Source organism: Oncorhynchus kisutch, linkage group LG4 (assembly GCF_002021735.2).
Source record: "Oncorhynchus kisutch isolate 150728-3 linkage group LG4, Okis_V2, whole genome shotgun sequence".
NCBI classification, from domain to species: Eukaryota; Metazoa; Chordata; class Actinopteri; order Salmoniformes; family Salmonidae; genus Oncorhynchus; species Oncorhynchus kisutch.
Window position 1 is genome coordinate 65,021,814 of NC_034177.2, and position 16,026 is coordinate 65,037,839.

Consider the following 16,026-nt stretch of genomic DNA (forward strand, 5'->3'; position numbering starts at 1 on the left):
TACAAAACATTTTTAAATCATCAGACACCGGCTTTAACCAACACCAGCTGAGATCACCAATCAAGATCATTTCACTGTAACTCTGTTTACATAAGACAACACATCAAGCCTTTTTTCAATTAAACCCCCTCAGCAAAAACATCAACATTAATTACAGTTTTCTTGAGTTAGCTTAGATTCATTCAGACAATTTTGAGGAAGTAACACTGGCTTTGTTCCTATGGTGTCTCATGGGGGACAAACAGCAGTAAATGCCACCTTGAACCACACCCCCAAGACCAACATCTTTTTTTCTTAGTGAGCAACAGAGAAACATGGAATCGGTACGTTCAGTTTCTCTTTAAAGTCTCCTTAATTACCGTCTCCTCTTAGCAGATATTCTGCCATGCAGCAGTACAGTGGCTCACAGGGGACACAAGCCGAGTTTGTTTGAGCTTAGTGAGGATGAAAAGAAATGCTTTGTGTGGTTTGCCTTTCCTTAGAGAAGTACCCTGCTGTGTACACTTCCTAAAATGTGCACTAACCTTTATCTGTCAACAAAATTTGAATGAGCCAACTGCTAATGTGTGTTTGCGTTGGTGTACATTCTCTATGTGTGTGTGTTTGTGTACGTTCTGTGTGTGTGTGCATGTGTGGGTATCATACAGTATGTGAGTGTGTTGGGGAAGGGGAAGGGTGGGTGGTATATGCATGGGGGTGTATAATCCTTATTGTGGACAGAATTCTGATTCTGTGCTGGGATGTTGCAAAGGAGAGTGCTGTAACAAAAGAAATAGCCTAACCCTAATATCTGGTTCCCCCTAAATCTTTTAACAAGGAGCCTTGATGTGACGTGGCTTTTACACAATCAAAAAGTCTTCTGGATGTCAGGGAACAGCACATTCTCAGTCTTCTAGCTCTATAACCTCCAAGTGTGTGTGTGTGTGTGTGTGTGTGTGTGTGTGTGTGTGTGTGTGTGTGTGTGTGTGTGTGTGTGTGTGTGTTTGTCAGGGAGAACGAGAAAGAGAGAGCAGGTGGTCTCAAACTCTTCTTCATACCATGGCCAGTGTATAGTGTATCATGTGCAGAAATATGTTCAGCCTTTAAAGGATTTCAACAGTAGCGGATTGAACCAGCCTGACTGAACCATGTATCCTGAGGGTACCCAGTTAGCACATAACGTTCTGAAAACCATATGTTTCTTAGAGCTTAGTGAGAGTGTGGTTATCCTATGGCTATTTTGCATAAAACCTTCCCACACCTTTCTGGGAATGGTGCAGGATAGTTGCTTGGCTTTGGAACATTCTCAGCACATTTAAGGAACTTGACAAATAAAAATGTCTTGGTATTTCAAACATGGTTACATTTAATTTAACATTTAATAATGTTCTTTGAACGTTCTCCAACTGGTTTGGCATTGGGAATGTTCTCAAATAGTTGAGAGAACTTTAAGAAACAATGTTCTTCTGTGAGAATTTCAGTACTTCAGCATAACGTTTCCTTAAAATGATTTCATTTTTTCTCTCAGAACGTTCATTCTCCATCCATTCTCAGAACGTTAAGAAAACGTTCCCTAAAAAAAATCATTTAAAAAAAGCCAAGCAACTATCCTACATCATTCCTAGAGAGAGAGAGAGAGAGAGAGAGAGAAGATTATCGGTTTGCATCTCAGTGATGCTGTGTCACAATAAAAAATAAACATGTTTGCATGATTAATGCCTAAGGAAATGAATTTCCATGTGTCCTATCTGTGCTTGGAGTAAAAAAAAAAAGTTTACCCAAAATAAGATAGCAGTGTTATTAAAAGTCTTATTGAAACAAACAGTGAACTGAAAGTTTCAAATAACCCATCATTCCCGTCTCCAGAGCGTTAATAAAACCTTGCAGGAAACCTTCCAGGATCCAGAGTTAAACATTCTCAGAAACTCCCTGCAACCTAAAAAGAAATGTTCCTAGAACAGGTGAAATGTTCACTTATCTCAGAACGTTTAAAAAACGTTCTGTTTTACCGGTCGGAAAACGTATGGCTTCGTTTCCACAACCAATGTGAAACCAAAAACATACGTTCCCACAACTCCCAAGGAACCAAATGCTCTAGCTGGGTACATTCCCCTGCTTTTGGACTTTAAATCCCCTGCCTTTAATCCATTGACACTGACATGATGAACCCACTCACTGTTGATCTCTCTTCTCTGCCCTCACTTTCACTGACTATTACAGAAGCTGTCAGTCACTACAATATCTCCCAACTTTGATCCCGAGTGGAGGTGTTCACCTTGATAAACCTTTCTGTAGAGTAAACTCCCCCATCCCCGCTCTGATACTACAGGTGGTACGGCCCGAGACCTCCTTTACATCTCATTACTCCACAGTGGCTCACAGAGGGAAAGAAGTTATTAGGAACGGTGCCAAGAAGAGATAAGGAATGGAATGACGTTTTGCTGTTCACATGCCAGTGCCCAAATGCACAAACGTATAAGGTCATAATGCAGACTCACACAGGTGCACACACACACAGGCATTAGCATACAAATACGCATACACACACACACACACACACACACACACACGCACAAACTGCCTTTCTAGAACTAGGACTAATAGGTTTGATATACCTTCCAACCGACCATCCTAAGGACCCTGTAGCACTCTCTTTAAGTTTACATAGTCCCACTCCCACCACCCTCCTCAGTTCCCTCTGTCTCTGCTCTACCCAATTAGTCTTGCTGTGTGCTGTCATATTGGCCCGGCTCCTGTGTTCTCCCGCACTGTTCCTTTGTGGGGCCGACTGACTCTTCTTCAGAGAGGCGTTATTGCCTGAGTGAGGATTACAAAAGAGCTGGCCCATGGATTTATGGTGGTTGATTATGGCCCAGGTCTGTGGCAGTGGCGAATGAGAGTCGAGAGACAGGAAGGGGGAGAGAGTGAGAAAGAGAGAGAGGGAGAGGGGTCAGAGAGAGATAAACATGGAAGGGTCACACAGCTGGACAAGCAGTCATTTAAAAGGGCCGAGGGAACATAACCTTGACTCCCGACATGTCATGTTGTTCCGTACTGAAGGGCAGTGGGCAGTGGTAGTGGGTGTGTGTACTTGCATTTGTGTGTGTGTGTGTTTAGCTGAATCTTTAGATGACTCCAGATGTAGCCTGTGTCAGAGCCAACCCCAGCACACTTCCACACACACACACATCCACATCCACACACACACATCCGTCCACCCCTCTGAACCTCTTCTGGGGGTGTTGCTCTGGCTTTTCCTGGGTGTTATTGATGGTGTGTTAGTGGGTGGGCTGGCTGGTCTTCGACAGCTAGATGCAGGGGATCCAATTGTTTTGTTTGTCATGAAAAAGGTAACGCAAGATAAATCAAGTCAGGAAGAAAGTAGAGAGAAGTCATATTAATATCGTTGTTTGTACTGTGTATTTGCTCGTGGTTGAGATGGATTCCTAGATAATCTCATATATTATCTGTCATTGATGTTTAGTTGGGTGTTCGTGCTGGTGTTTGGAACTGTGATCATACGAGCCGTCGTTATCTTTGGAGTGCATTGGAAATGACTACAAATGGCAGTAGCGGCCGGACAGCAGTGAAAAAAAAGCTCACCTCCCCATGGTCTCTCTGACAACACCTTATCCCCGTCATCAAATGATCAGACAAACTCAAATAAACAGACAATTTAAAATAAGTGCTTTTCAGTAAAAGGCATTGGAATCCTAAATCACTGCTCTGCTGAAAATACGGGGACAGTGGGAGAACAATCACAGACCGCAAGCCATCAATTTCCCATTTGCAACTAGAGTGAGAAAAAATATTTGTTTATGTATACCTTTGTTGTCTTAATCAGATTTCGATTTTTCATTTGGGGAGCCATGAGGAGGAAAACACCAAATATGAGAAGGGAGGAGGAGGAGATGAGTGAATATTTTACCAGGCTTCTTTTTTCTTGTGACAAAGTCAATTAGAGGATGTGTCTTTCATCTTTTCTCCTCCATATCTCTTTATTCCCCTGTTTAAAAGGTGGCAGATGAAAGGAGAATGGCTTTTATTGCTGCGCAGCCCCACCCCTGCCTGAACAAAACTATTTAAATGGGGTCATCTTTGATTCACATGTCATGTAAAGCAAAGCATTCCGGCATTTATTCAAATAATATGGAGATTTGTAGCATGCACAATAGCACTGTTGAGGCTGGGACACTTGAAAAGAAACTAGGGGGTGTCAGGTTGACACTCGTTATTTTATCGGAAAATGTTATCGAAACACAAGTGACTTGTTCATGTACTTTCACCGCAATTCCGTACTCCAAACACAGGAGGTTGGTGGCGCCTTAATTGGGGAGGACGGGCTCATAGTAATGGCTGGAACAGAATAGGTGGAATGTTAATCCAACTCATCAAACACATGATTTCCAGGTGTTTGATGCCATTCCATACACTCCATTCCAGACATTATTATGAGCTGTCCTCCTCTCACCAGCCACTTGTGACTCCAAAATATCCTAGTCCAAATTCCACTTTCCTGAACATCAATCACTTCTTTACTAACTAGATCAGATCTTAAAATCAATTAACAATCTAGACAATCTGATTAACAAACCACATCTATTTTTTTTGTTCCCGCCAGCTCACACATTGTGCACGGTGAGTCTCACACCAGACACACTGTCTGTTTCAGCCTAAAGGCTTCATTCCAGTTCAACAGAAACAACCCTGATCTGAGGTTGCCAGTACGCAGTCTCTCTTTCTCTTTTCTCTTTTCTCTTTTCTCTTTTCTCTTTTCTCTTTTCTCTTTTCTCTTCTCTCTCTCTTCTCTCTTCTCTCTCTCTTTTCTCTTCTCTCTTCTTTCCTCTCTCTCTTCTCTCTTCTCTCTTCTTTCCTCTCTCTCTTCTCTCTTCTCTCTTCTTTCCTCTCTCTCTTCTCTCTCTCTCTTCTCTCTTCTCTCTTCTCTCTCTTCTCTCTCTCTCTTCTCTCTTCTCTCTCTCTGGGATAGGTATACAAGCCTCTTTGTAGAGGAACGCCACCTTTGATGTCATGTAGTGTGCGTCCTATCTTCCGGTGCGGTGTCATGGGTTTAGGCAGATCAAAGTGGAATCTGTTCGGATATGCTGTGTTTTTGTTTGTTTGCCGTGTTTTTCTCTCTCTCTCTCTCTCTCTCTCTCTCTCTCTCTCCGTTGTTCAGTAATGGGGGATTGTTGTTTGTTCTGTAGTTCTGGGTTGGTGAGGAAGCAGAGAACGACATGTCGGCGTTGTATTATGCTCTCTTATTCCCATCACTCTCCACACGTTCTATGCTAATATTGAGGCTGGAATGGAATGAAACCCACTCACACACTTATCATTCTAAAAGCTGGAAGCATGTTTATGTGATTGGAGTCTACCTAGTTAGTACTGGTGGTAATAAAACAACGATGTGGTTTTCGTTGACCAGAGGAAAAGAGCTGCTGCATTATTAACAACAATTCAGGTTGTATCGTGTCGAGCGCTGAGACTCAGCGGTGCTGTAGGTCTGTTAGAGAGTTGAGAGAAGCAACGTCAAAGGCACCAGGGGACTTTGCTTAACCTCCTGTCTGTCTATAGTTTACACCATTGTTTGACCTAGACAGCCGCGTTTCGACTCTCACGTGGAGGCACTGAAGTAACGCGGGCTATTTTTTTTGCCTCATTTTGAACAGATTAGCTACAGCATATTGAATAAGTGAAAGAGGGAAACCGTTACGCTCTCAGTGAGGTCTGAGGAATGTGGGGATTTCAACAAGTCCATAGAGCTTGACATGGCTCCCTTTGAGAGCTCTTCTCTTCTGGCAGTGGCACGTTTGACCATACCTATAGAGAACATGTTTTGGAGTAACACTTTACTTGACACGCAGTGTCATAACACGGTCATAGCCGTGTCATAATATGTCATAACAACTCACAGAACTTGTCACGGAAACTCTTACTGACAGTTGTGGCTGCTTTGTGTGATGTGTTGTTGTCTCTACCTTCTTGCCCTTTGTGCTGTTGACTGTGCCCGATAATGTTTGTACCATGTCTTGTGCTGCTACCATGTTGTGTTGCTACCATGTTGTTGTCATGTGGTGTTGCTACCATGCTGTGTTGTCATGTGTTGCTGCCTTGCTATGTGGTTGTCTTTAGGTCTCTCTTTATGTAGTGTAGTGTTGTCTCTCTTGTCATGATGTGTGTTTTGTCCTATATTTATGTCATTTATTTATTTATTTATTAACCCCAGCCCCCGTCCCATAACACTGACCCATACATTTAGACCTGTTGCCACATATATTGTGTTATTTTATGGCTGGTTATGACACCTACATAAGAGTGTCAAAACCCACATTTATTGAAATGTGTTTTTTCTTAAGTCCGTTGTTGTTGTAATGAATTCTTTAGTCATGTTTTTTTTAAAGTATATTTTAAAGAACTTGTAGAAAATACACTTTATGACACTGTCGAGAAGCATCATGACCATCCTGATCATATAAGCCAGATAGACCTACGTATGTACATGCCCTTATGTCGGTCATCAGTCACAAAGATGGTGTCTTGTCCTGCTGCTAAATATGCTCCTGCATTCATCCCAGTCATCCGAAACAGAGCATTGGGGCAGGTGCATGTCTCACATCATTGTGTGCACAATTACAATGATAATTGAATATGGTCAATGTCAGAAATGTTTTTAAATAACATAAACATACTGTTGACAAGTAGGCTATGGTGTAATGGAATATTTTGCCTTGTTTTGTGGGTTTTGACACTCTTATGTAGGTGTCATAGCAGCCATAAAATAACACAATATATGTCACAACAGGTGTAAATATGTCATGACAGTGTTATGACATATTATGACCGTGTCATAAAGGGTTATGATGCTGTGTGTTAAGTGAAGTGTTACCCAATTTTGTATTATGTTATCATTTGAAGGGGGCAAATTACACATACATTAACCATTTATTGTTGATCATATAAAAAATATAAAAAATAATAAAAAAAATATAAATATATATATATATATATATATATATATATATATATATATATATATATATATATATATTCATATATTCATATATATATATTATATATATTATTTAACCTTTATTTAACCAGGCAAGTCAGTTAAGAACAAATTCTTATTTTATAATGACGGCCTACACAGGCCAAACCCTCCCCTAACCCGGACGACACAGGGCAAATTGTGCGCTGCCCTATGGGACTCCCGATTACAGCCGGTTGTGATACAGCCCGGGATTGAACTAGGGTCTGTAGTGACGCCTCTAGCAGTGAGATGCAGTGCCTTAGACCGCTGCGCCACTCGGGAGCTATATTTGACCATTGATCGTCATCAAAACACATATACTGAGTGTACAAAACAATAGGAACACCTGCTCTTTCCATGACATAGAATGACCAGGTGAATCTAGGTGAAAGCTATGATCCCTTATTGATGTCACCTGTTAAAACCACTTCAATGAGTGTAGATGAAGGGGAGGAGACAGGTTAAAGAAGGATTTTTATGCCTTGAGACAATTGAGACATGGATTGTGTGTGTGCCATTCAGAAGGTGAATGGGCAAGACAAAAGATTGAAGTGCCTTTGAACGTGGTGTGGCAGTAGGTACCAGGCACACCAGTTTGAGTTTGTCAAGAACTGCTGGGTTTTTCACTCAACAGGTTTCCCGTGTGTATCAAGAATGATCAACCATTCAAAGGACATCCAGAAAACATGTTTGTATTATTATTATTTTTTACCCTTTTTTTCTCCCCTATTTCCTGTTATCCAATTGGTAGTTACAGTTTTGTCCTATTGCTGCAACTCCCATACGGACTCTGGAGAGGCGAAGGTCGAGAGCCATGCGTCCCCTGAAACACTACCCTGCCAAGCCGCACTGCCTGCTTAACCCGGAAACCAGTCGCACTAATGTGTCGGAAGAAACACCGTCCAACTGGCGACCGTATCAGCGTGGATGCGCTAGAGCGCGATGGGGCAAGGACATCCTGGCAGGCCAAACCCTCACTAACCCGGACGACGCTGGGCCAATTGTGCATTGCCTCATGGTCTCCCAGTCGTGGCCGGCTGTGACACAGCCCGGGTTTGAACCCGGTTCTGTAGTGACGCCTCAAGCACTGTAGTGCCTTAGACCGCAACGCCACTCAGGAGGCCCTATCCAGCCAACTTGACACAACTGTGGGAAGCACTGGTGTCAACATGGGCCAGCATCCCTGTAGAACGCTTTCGACACCTTGTAGAGTCCATGCCCTGATGAATTGAGGCTGTTCTGAGGGAAAAAGGGGGTGCAACTTTATATTAGGAAGGTGCTCCTAATGTTTTGTACACTCAGGGCATGCCACACTGAACAGAAATATAAACGCAACATGCAACAATTATAGTTTTTTTTACTGAGTTACAGTTCATATAAGGAAATCAGTCAATTTAAATACATGAATAAGTCCCTAATCTATGGATTTCACATGACTGGGAATACAAATATGCATTTGTGTATCTCAGATACTTTTTTTTTTTAAGTAGGTGCAAAACTGCACATTTTAGAGTGGCCTTTTATTGTCCCCAGCACAAGGTGCACCTGAGTAATGATCATGCTGTTTAACCAGCTTCTTGATTTTCCAAATCTGTCAAGTGGATTGATTATCTTGGCAAAGGAGAAATGCTCATTAACAGGGATGTTAACAAATTTGTGCACAAAAATTCTGGAATCTTTTATTTCAACACATGAAACATGGGACCAACACTTTACATGTTGCGTTTATATTTTTATTCAGTATATTTCCCAGACACTCCTGAACTAAAAAGCTCTACTCCATTGAGAATGTTTGTTTTTAGTCCTTGACTAGGCTTAATCTGTGTCTGGGTAACCGGCCCATGAAATACAGCCTTTGGACTTGTTTTTAACTCCTTTTCTCCCCCCCCCCCCTTCAGGAGGAGCAGAACCGAGGAAAGCCCAACTGGGAGCACCTCAATGAGGACCTGCATGTCCTGATCACGGTGGAGGACGCTCAGAACCGCGCTGAGATCAAGCTGAAGAGGGCCGTGGAGGAGGTCAACAAACTACTGGTGCCTGCGGTGAGTCAGTGGCCCCGTGTCACTTCCTGTTGCCGAGGGCCTGTGATGCATGGCTCAGAAGAAAGCTCTCAGAAATGTCACCAATCAGATGTGTTTATTTAAAGAGCTGAAATTGATGTCATGTGTATTATTATATTGAGGAAGCAAATATCAAGTGGTGAAAATTGATTGGTTGTAGTTCACTCTAGATTGTATTTCAGTGCTAAAAGAGTCACGTGCAAGATGATGTGCCATAATGTGCGTGTGTGCGCATGCAAAAATGGTCATCACTCTTGCATTGAAATTATGTATTAGCCAACAGCTTAATATTAGAATTTCATTCAAATGAGCTGAGCGTTATAGAATCAGCACAAACGCAATTGCCCTTTTAAAACGAATTACCGCTGATTGCACATTCAAGTAGTCAGCTTTTATGTCAGTGGCTAAAGCTCTACGACTATATTTATATCCTCCAAAAAAACATACAGCGGTTTGTTTCTTTGATAGAGAAATCAATACCAAAGACGTCCATGTGCTTGTGTGTGCGTGCATGCAAGGGGGCTTGCATGTGGGCGGGAGATGTTTTTGCTGTTTTTGCTGATCCTCCACATGTTCTCCCTTTCATTTCCTTGGTGTCACTTGATGAACAGGAAGTGAGAGTTTCCATCATAGTGAGAAAGGGGAAGTTTAGGAAGGAACCTGCAGGATGGTGTCATCGTCTCAGTCTGCTGGAGGGACTATTTTCAGTTCTTAAAGCATGGCGACTTAAAGGATAAAAACTGCCTTTTGGTCAAATAAACCCAACGGACTAAGGGTTGAAATAGCACATGAGATTCACCACCGATGGACTCTAGTTATGCGTGTGTACGCACAGACTGAAATGACCTACAGGACGGGTGTGTGAGGGAATGAATGACGATGAAATAGTGTTGAAAGAGGATCGTGGGTGAATAAGTCGTTCACTCTTGGAGGAATCTCTGTATCATATTACATGTGTCCTTCATTGATACATTACACCCCACCATAGATGAATGGCCGGATTTCCATGTGTTAGCCTACAGTTAGCGTGATGTCGCCGAGTTTAGCCGGCCCATGTCTCCCAACCCATCTGTTGATGATGTTTCTGGGAAGTAAAAAGTTGGTTCCTCTTCTGTGTCTGTCAGGAGTCTATTTGGGACAGCGTGACATTGGAGAGCCTCCGTAAGATCACGTGATTGGCTGGAAAGGTCCTATGGGGTCATAGGTGTTCTCTAGGTTATGCTGTCATACACAGACTCTGACAGGCTGCTAACACAGAAAGCATGACCAGTGTAGCTGGTCCTCATTTGATCAAATTACCGCTCATAAATGAATGACGAACGCAAGACGAGTAAGGTCAGGCATCTGAGGAACCTGGATGGGAGTCAAGGTAGATAGGAGTGTGATTTTGTATTTACTGTACGTAGGTTTGAGCTGTAGATGTTAGTTGGAAGCAGGGCTGTTTTGGGTGGGAATGACTCACTCACTGGCTAACGAGGAACAGATTAGGAAATGACGTGATCAGCATCCCACCACAGGGCCATAGCAGTCACACGTATACACACCCTGTTAATGGTAGATATAGGACTACAACTGCTAGGAGAGTTTTGATTTGTAGTTTTAAGTTTGTTGTGGCTTGTCAGTGAAAGTTTTCAAACCACAGATTTCAGGATGTTTGTTTCTCAAGAACAGGAAGCCTTCAAGCACTGTTCCAGGCGTTGCTCTGACGAGGATAAGCAACATATTGACATTTGTTTGATGGCAAATGTTTTAAAAGACTGTGAAGTGATGAGGCATATCTGCTGCTTTGCCTTGGTACTAGGGCTTCGCCAGCTTTATTAGCTAATAAAGGGATGCCACTCTCCCTTGGGCCTCAGGCTTCTACCAACAACAGACGTTAATGTTCCGGCTATCAGAGTAGAGATACCAGCATCCTAAAGGTAAAACCACTGTAAAACAACAGTCTCTGTTGTCCCCACTGCTCCAAAACCCACCCACATGACAGTATCTCTCTCTCCTTCCCTCTCCCTCTACCATCTCCTCTCTCCCCTTTCTCCTCTACCCTCTCCTCTCTGCTCTCATCTAGCCCCCCCCCCATTCCACAACTCCTCTCCCCTCGAGCATCTCCTCTCTCCCACACTCCCATCCTCTCCCCCTAACCCCCCTCTCAGAGTGGCCAGTGTGATCCTATGGATAGGTCCTGGCCGGGAGGCAGCGTGTGTGAGTGAAGGAGTGAACCCAACAACCCTGTGTATACAATCCATTAACGGGACCAGCGTTTGCCTCCAGGGGCTTGTCGCAAACAAAGAAAATAAAGAAGGGGATGTGTTTTTCCCACTGTTTGTGTAAAGATAACAGCCGGGCAGCTTTTCCTCTCCAACTCTCCTAAAGAGCTCCTTAATCCCCGCAGAAATTTACATACAGATTGAACGCGTCGGTTGACGTTCAATCTGCTAGTTCTGCTCCGTCGTCGGTTGGGCAGTGGAGTGACACAGGTTGCTGGGAGTTTTCTATCTCTAGGCATATAGGATAGATGCCTGCCGTGGTGCAGAGCAATGCACGTATAGGATAGAATGACATTAGCACGCTGGTTGGTGGTACAGTTGTATGAATCGGGTGAGCTGTCAGTTGTGGTTCACATTTAGTTCAGATGCATACATGATGCATACACTCACGAACGACATCCAGCTGCAAATAGCTTGCAATCACATCACCTACATAGCAATCACATCACCTACATAACAATCACATCACCTACATAGCAATCACATCACCTACATAACAATCACATCACCTACATAGCAATCACATCACCTACATAACAATCACATCACCTACATAGCAATCACATCACCTACATAACAATCACATCACCTACATAGCAATCACATCACCTACATAGCAATCACATCACCTACATAGCAATCACATCACCTACATAGCAATCACATCACCTACATAGCAATCACATCACCTACATAGCAATCACATAACCTACTAAGAACCATAAAAACTGGAAATCTCTACGCTGAGAACATTATCATAATCATTATCATCAGCGGTAGCAGTGCCTGTGTGCTTGCAGCGTTCAGTGACCAGCAACCGTGCCAAAAGCAATTATCATCACTGGCATTGTAGCATGAGTAAGACCAGTCCCCTGTGTGACTATGCCGACTGTCTGGCTGTACTACTCCCTCTGCAATCGTCAGTTTGCCACTGAGCCATACAAAATGAGGGGGACATAATCATTTGCGTGTGTAAATGTGTGCGTGCACTCTAGCAGGAGTGTGCGTAACTCCCTGACTTACTCATCTGCAGGGGCGCAACTTTGGTTTTAGAAGTGGGGGGGACATTAAGATTTGTTTTCTTTTTTTTCTTCTGTAAAAAAAAAAAATCCAGTCTGATAAAACACTCCAAACAGCCTACCTGACGTTCAGGGGCGTCCGCATGGTCCTAAAGCACACTGTTGCCTCATTTTGTATCACATTCCAATGATAAAACTGGGGCGGGACAAAAATGCAATTTCACATGTCCCCGGTGAATGTTGCTCATCTGTAACAGATTGTTGCAAATAAGAAATTCCTGTCAAGTCTTAATGTAAAGTCAAATGATCTGTAATGAAAGAAACTCCGATCTATATGTACTGTACCCATAAAGTGTTTACGGTCGTACATATGATTTTCTAGGTACTCTTAAGACTGTCCTCCAGCCGAAGAACGTGGTGGTAAGTCAGTCAGCTGATGTTAGCCTGTGAGACCCCTCTGTCTGTCCACTGGTTGAATGAACCTTTACACTGACCTTAACCATGTTGAATCATCCCTGTCACATTCATGCCTTTAACCCTTAAACCTCCTTCCCTACACCAGTGTATCAAAAAGACTCGTGTCAATTCCTAGTACAGTAAATAGGAAGACGTGGAACTTCAGCACTAGGCTGTGTGTGTGTGTGTGTGTATAATAAATGTAAGAAATATATAAAGAAATAAGAAAAAAGTAGACATCAAAAGCACCCATGTCAACAGCCACCTGATATAATCAGTCCCTGCAGGATTGTTTTGGTTGTGATAGTTGTGAGAAAAATGTGCTGATTTGCTGCAGCAATTCTGACCTTTTGCATGGCAATTAGCGAAAATTTGTATCCCATTTTTACCATCAAATCTGTGACGGGGGAGTTTGTTGACGTGTAGCTTGATTGAACAATTTTATGCAGTAAAAGTGCGGTGATCGGTTTAAATTGCGTGCCCTCTTTTTGAACGAGGTGGTCGAAAGTTTTATAGAGTAATATTGCGGAGATTTGACTTTTTTATGCCGTAATAGTGCACTGATTCGTCAAATTTTGCAAGCCCTCGCATAATATGCAAGGAATTGTTGATTTTGCACACAAAACAATGTGAGTGCAGAATGGCAAAATCCTGGAAGGACTACGTAATGCTGTCATTGATAGCAGTGGAGGCTCTCTCTGCTGCCTGTCTTTACTCTGTGCCTCCCCAGTAGACAGTAGTAGCAGCAGTAGCAAACAGACTCAGAGCCTAAACGGCCGGCGCTGAGGGGACCAGCTTTAATTAAAGTCCTGTCTATCAGCAGGGCCTCGCAATGGCTCCTGGCCCCCACCACTCTGACAGACAGATGCAGGCTCTAATTGTCCGGGCTCAAAGATCAAGTGGAATTCAAATGGTGGAGGATTTGTGTGTGTGTGTGTGTCCCTCATCCCACCCCGTAGGCTTGGCCAGCTGTGCCAGTGTAGTGTTTGAGCGAGGTGAACCTGAGTAAACAGAACACACTGCGTCTGGGACTCAAACCTCCTGCAACCCAGCCCAGCCTGTCAGTCAAGTCTCCTCCTTAGCCCTTAGCGGAGGAGGACACATCTACAATTGACAGTTTTTATTAAACACTTGCTGTCTCGAGGGAAACACTCAGCGGTTCACTCCATTTCTTGAGTTTGTCAGCTTTTGTTTCTTTCCGTCTCACTTGCTCTCTGTTTCTCGCTCTCTCACTGCCATGCTCATTCTCAGACTCATTTGCTCCACACAATCTGTCCGTAAACTCTCACTGTCGTCTCAACATTTTACACACTGATACTACAAGCTTGAACTGGTGCTATAATATTGCGCACACACATCTGTACAACATGTTCTCTTGTCTTGAGATGCCCTTGAGTTCTCCTGAGATTTTAGGAGGCTAGGTGCATTGCTACAAATTCCTGGCCACTTGTGAATTTTACTTAGAGTCTACATCGGCAAGTTTCCAGTGGAGGGATTTTCCAGCATGTTCCGTTCAATGGGGGTTAGTCACAGACAGCTGACACATTGTAGACAGGATCAAATGCACTCTCACTAGCAGATACTTTAAAGGGGCTGGATATGCCTCTGCAATTCCCGCACATCCTTAGGGGGTTGGGAACTTGATTAAGATCAATTGGGTGTACAAGCCAGGGAGAATCAGCCATGTGTTAGGTAAGGGAGGCGAGGGAAGCAGAGGGAAGCAGAGGGAAGCATCGGCATTTCTACTCGACATTTGTACAGACTTGTATTATGAGTGAAGAGAGAGCAGTGCAGAATGGCTGAACAAAAGCCCACTGGTTTGTGGGAGTTCCCATCTGTTCCCTGTGCAGCACAATAGACCCTCTCTTGCATGACATGTTTTTCTGCTGCTCACTGTTTCTGAGAATGCAGGGCCCCAGCCCAGGACCCATGAGGGAGGGTCAACCCAGCTGAATAGAGTTCAGATGTGCGTGAGACTCGGCCGGTGTGTGCGTTTAGGTGGGGTGGCTGGATGTTGTGTGTGTGTGTGTGCGCGTGCGTGCATGGATGCATGAAGAGGTGTATGATTCTGATTCATGTCAGCGTATGCACGTGACTGGTCTGCAGCTATGTGAAGTTGTGAGAGTGTGTCTGTGAGAGCGAGAGGGAGTGTGTGCGTGTATGTGCGTTGGTAACTGTGTGTCTCCGTGTGTGGCTCTGGTGCTTATATGTGTGAACAGCAGGGACCTCTTCTCTGGTCACATGATTGAGTAGTCATCTAGGTCTTTGAGGGAGAAAGACCATCAAAAGAGCCTTTGTTTACAACTGGAGTGTGGAAATCTTGAACTGGGCTTTCTGCTCCTTCGGGGCTGGATAATGCTCTCTGTGGGGCTTTCCTCTCCCCTTTCCTTCCCTTCCCTGGGCTTCAGAGGTCATCTCTCCCCATTTCTCTCTGGCTCCCTTTCTCTCTCTGTCTCTCTCTCTCCCTCTCTCTGTCTCCCCTGTCTCTCCCTCTCTGTCTCATTCTCTCTCAAACACAAAGACTATAACACATTCTCTCCCCCTCTTTCCCTCTCTGTTAAATCATTTTGGAGAGTTAAGTATTTCTCACTGAATCAATCCAGTACATGACCTCCTCTGTCCTCGCACCCATGACCCCCTCTGTCCTCGCTCCCTCTCTCTTCCTCTCTCCTCCCCTCCCTTACATTGGGTATCTGGCAGAAAAAAATGGGGGAATGGGGTGAAGGGGGTTTAGAAAATGTGTCTCCGTGGCAACCTGTTGAATGGCTCTCGTCCCGGGCCTTCAAAAGAGCCCAAGCCATGTGACTGTAAAAAGAAAGGCTTGAATTCCTCCCTGACTGCCCCTGTATTTAGACAGCGATGGGCGAGCAAGGACCCCCCAAGCTCTGGGAAACAAGCTGTCCATCTCCATCCTCACCCTATCGCCTACGTTGTTTAGAAATATGTTTTACCTTTATTTAAGGATAACTATTGAACAAATTCTTATTTCCAACGACGGCCTACCCCGACCAAACCCGGACGACGCTGGGCCAATTTTGCGCCGCCCTATGGGACTCCCAATCACGGCCGGATGTGACGCAGCCTGGATTCGAACTAGGGACTGTAGTGACGGCTCTTGCACCCCTCTTCCTCCTTCACCTCCTCCCCTCTGGTAGTGAGTGATTAGGCCTGTAAAAAAGAGACAGACAGAGAAATGAATCTAGTGCCGCTGTGCTGTT

At 43.9% G+C, this 16,026-nt stretch overlaps 1 protein-coding gene across 4 annotated transcripts in view; it reads left to right on the forward strand.

The window, feature by feature from the left end:
• Positions 1-16,026, forward strand: part of qkib (QKI, KH domain containing, RNA binding b) — a 104,399-nt gene that overhangs the window by 56,686 nt on the left and 31,687 nt on the right. For all 4 annotated transcript variants that reach the window (XR_004209821.1, XM_020481583.2, XM_020481584.2 and 1 more), the window contains one exon: positions 8,908-9,051. Coding sequence is in view for 3 of the 4 variants with exons in the window: in XM_020481583.2 (XP_020337172.1) it covers positions 8,908-9,051 (144 nt within the window). In the remaining variant the exon portion in view is untranslated. The remainder of the gene's footprint in view (positions 1-8,907; positions 9,052-16,026) is intronic.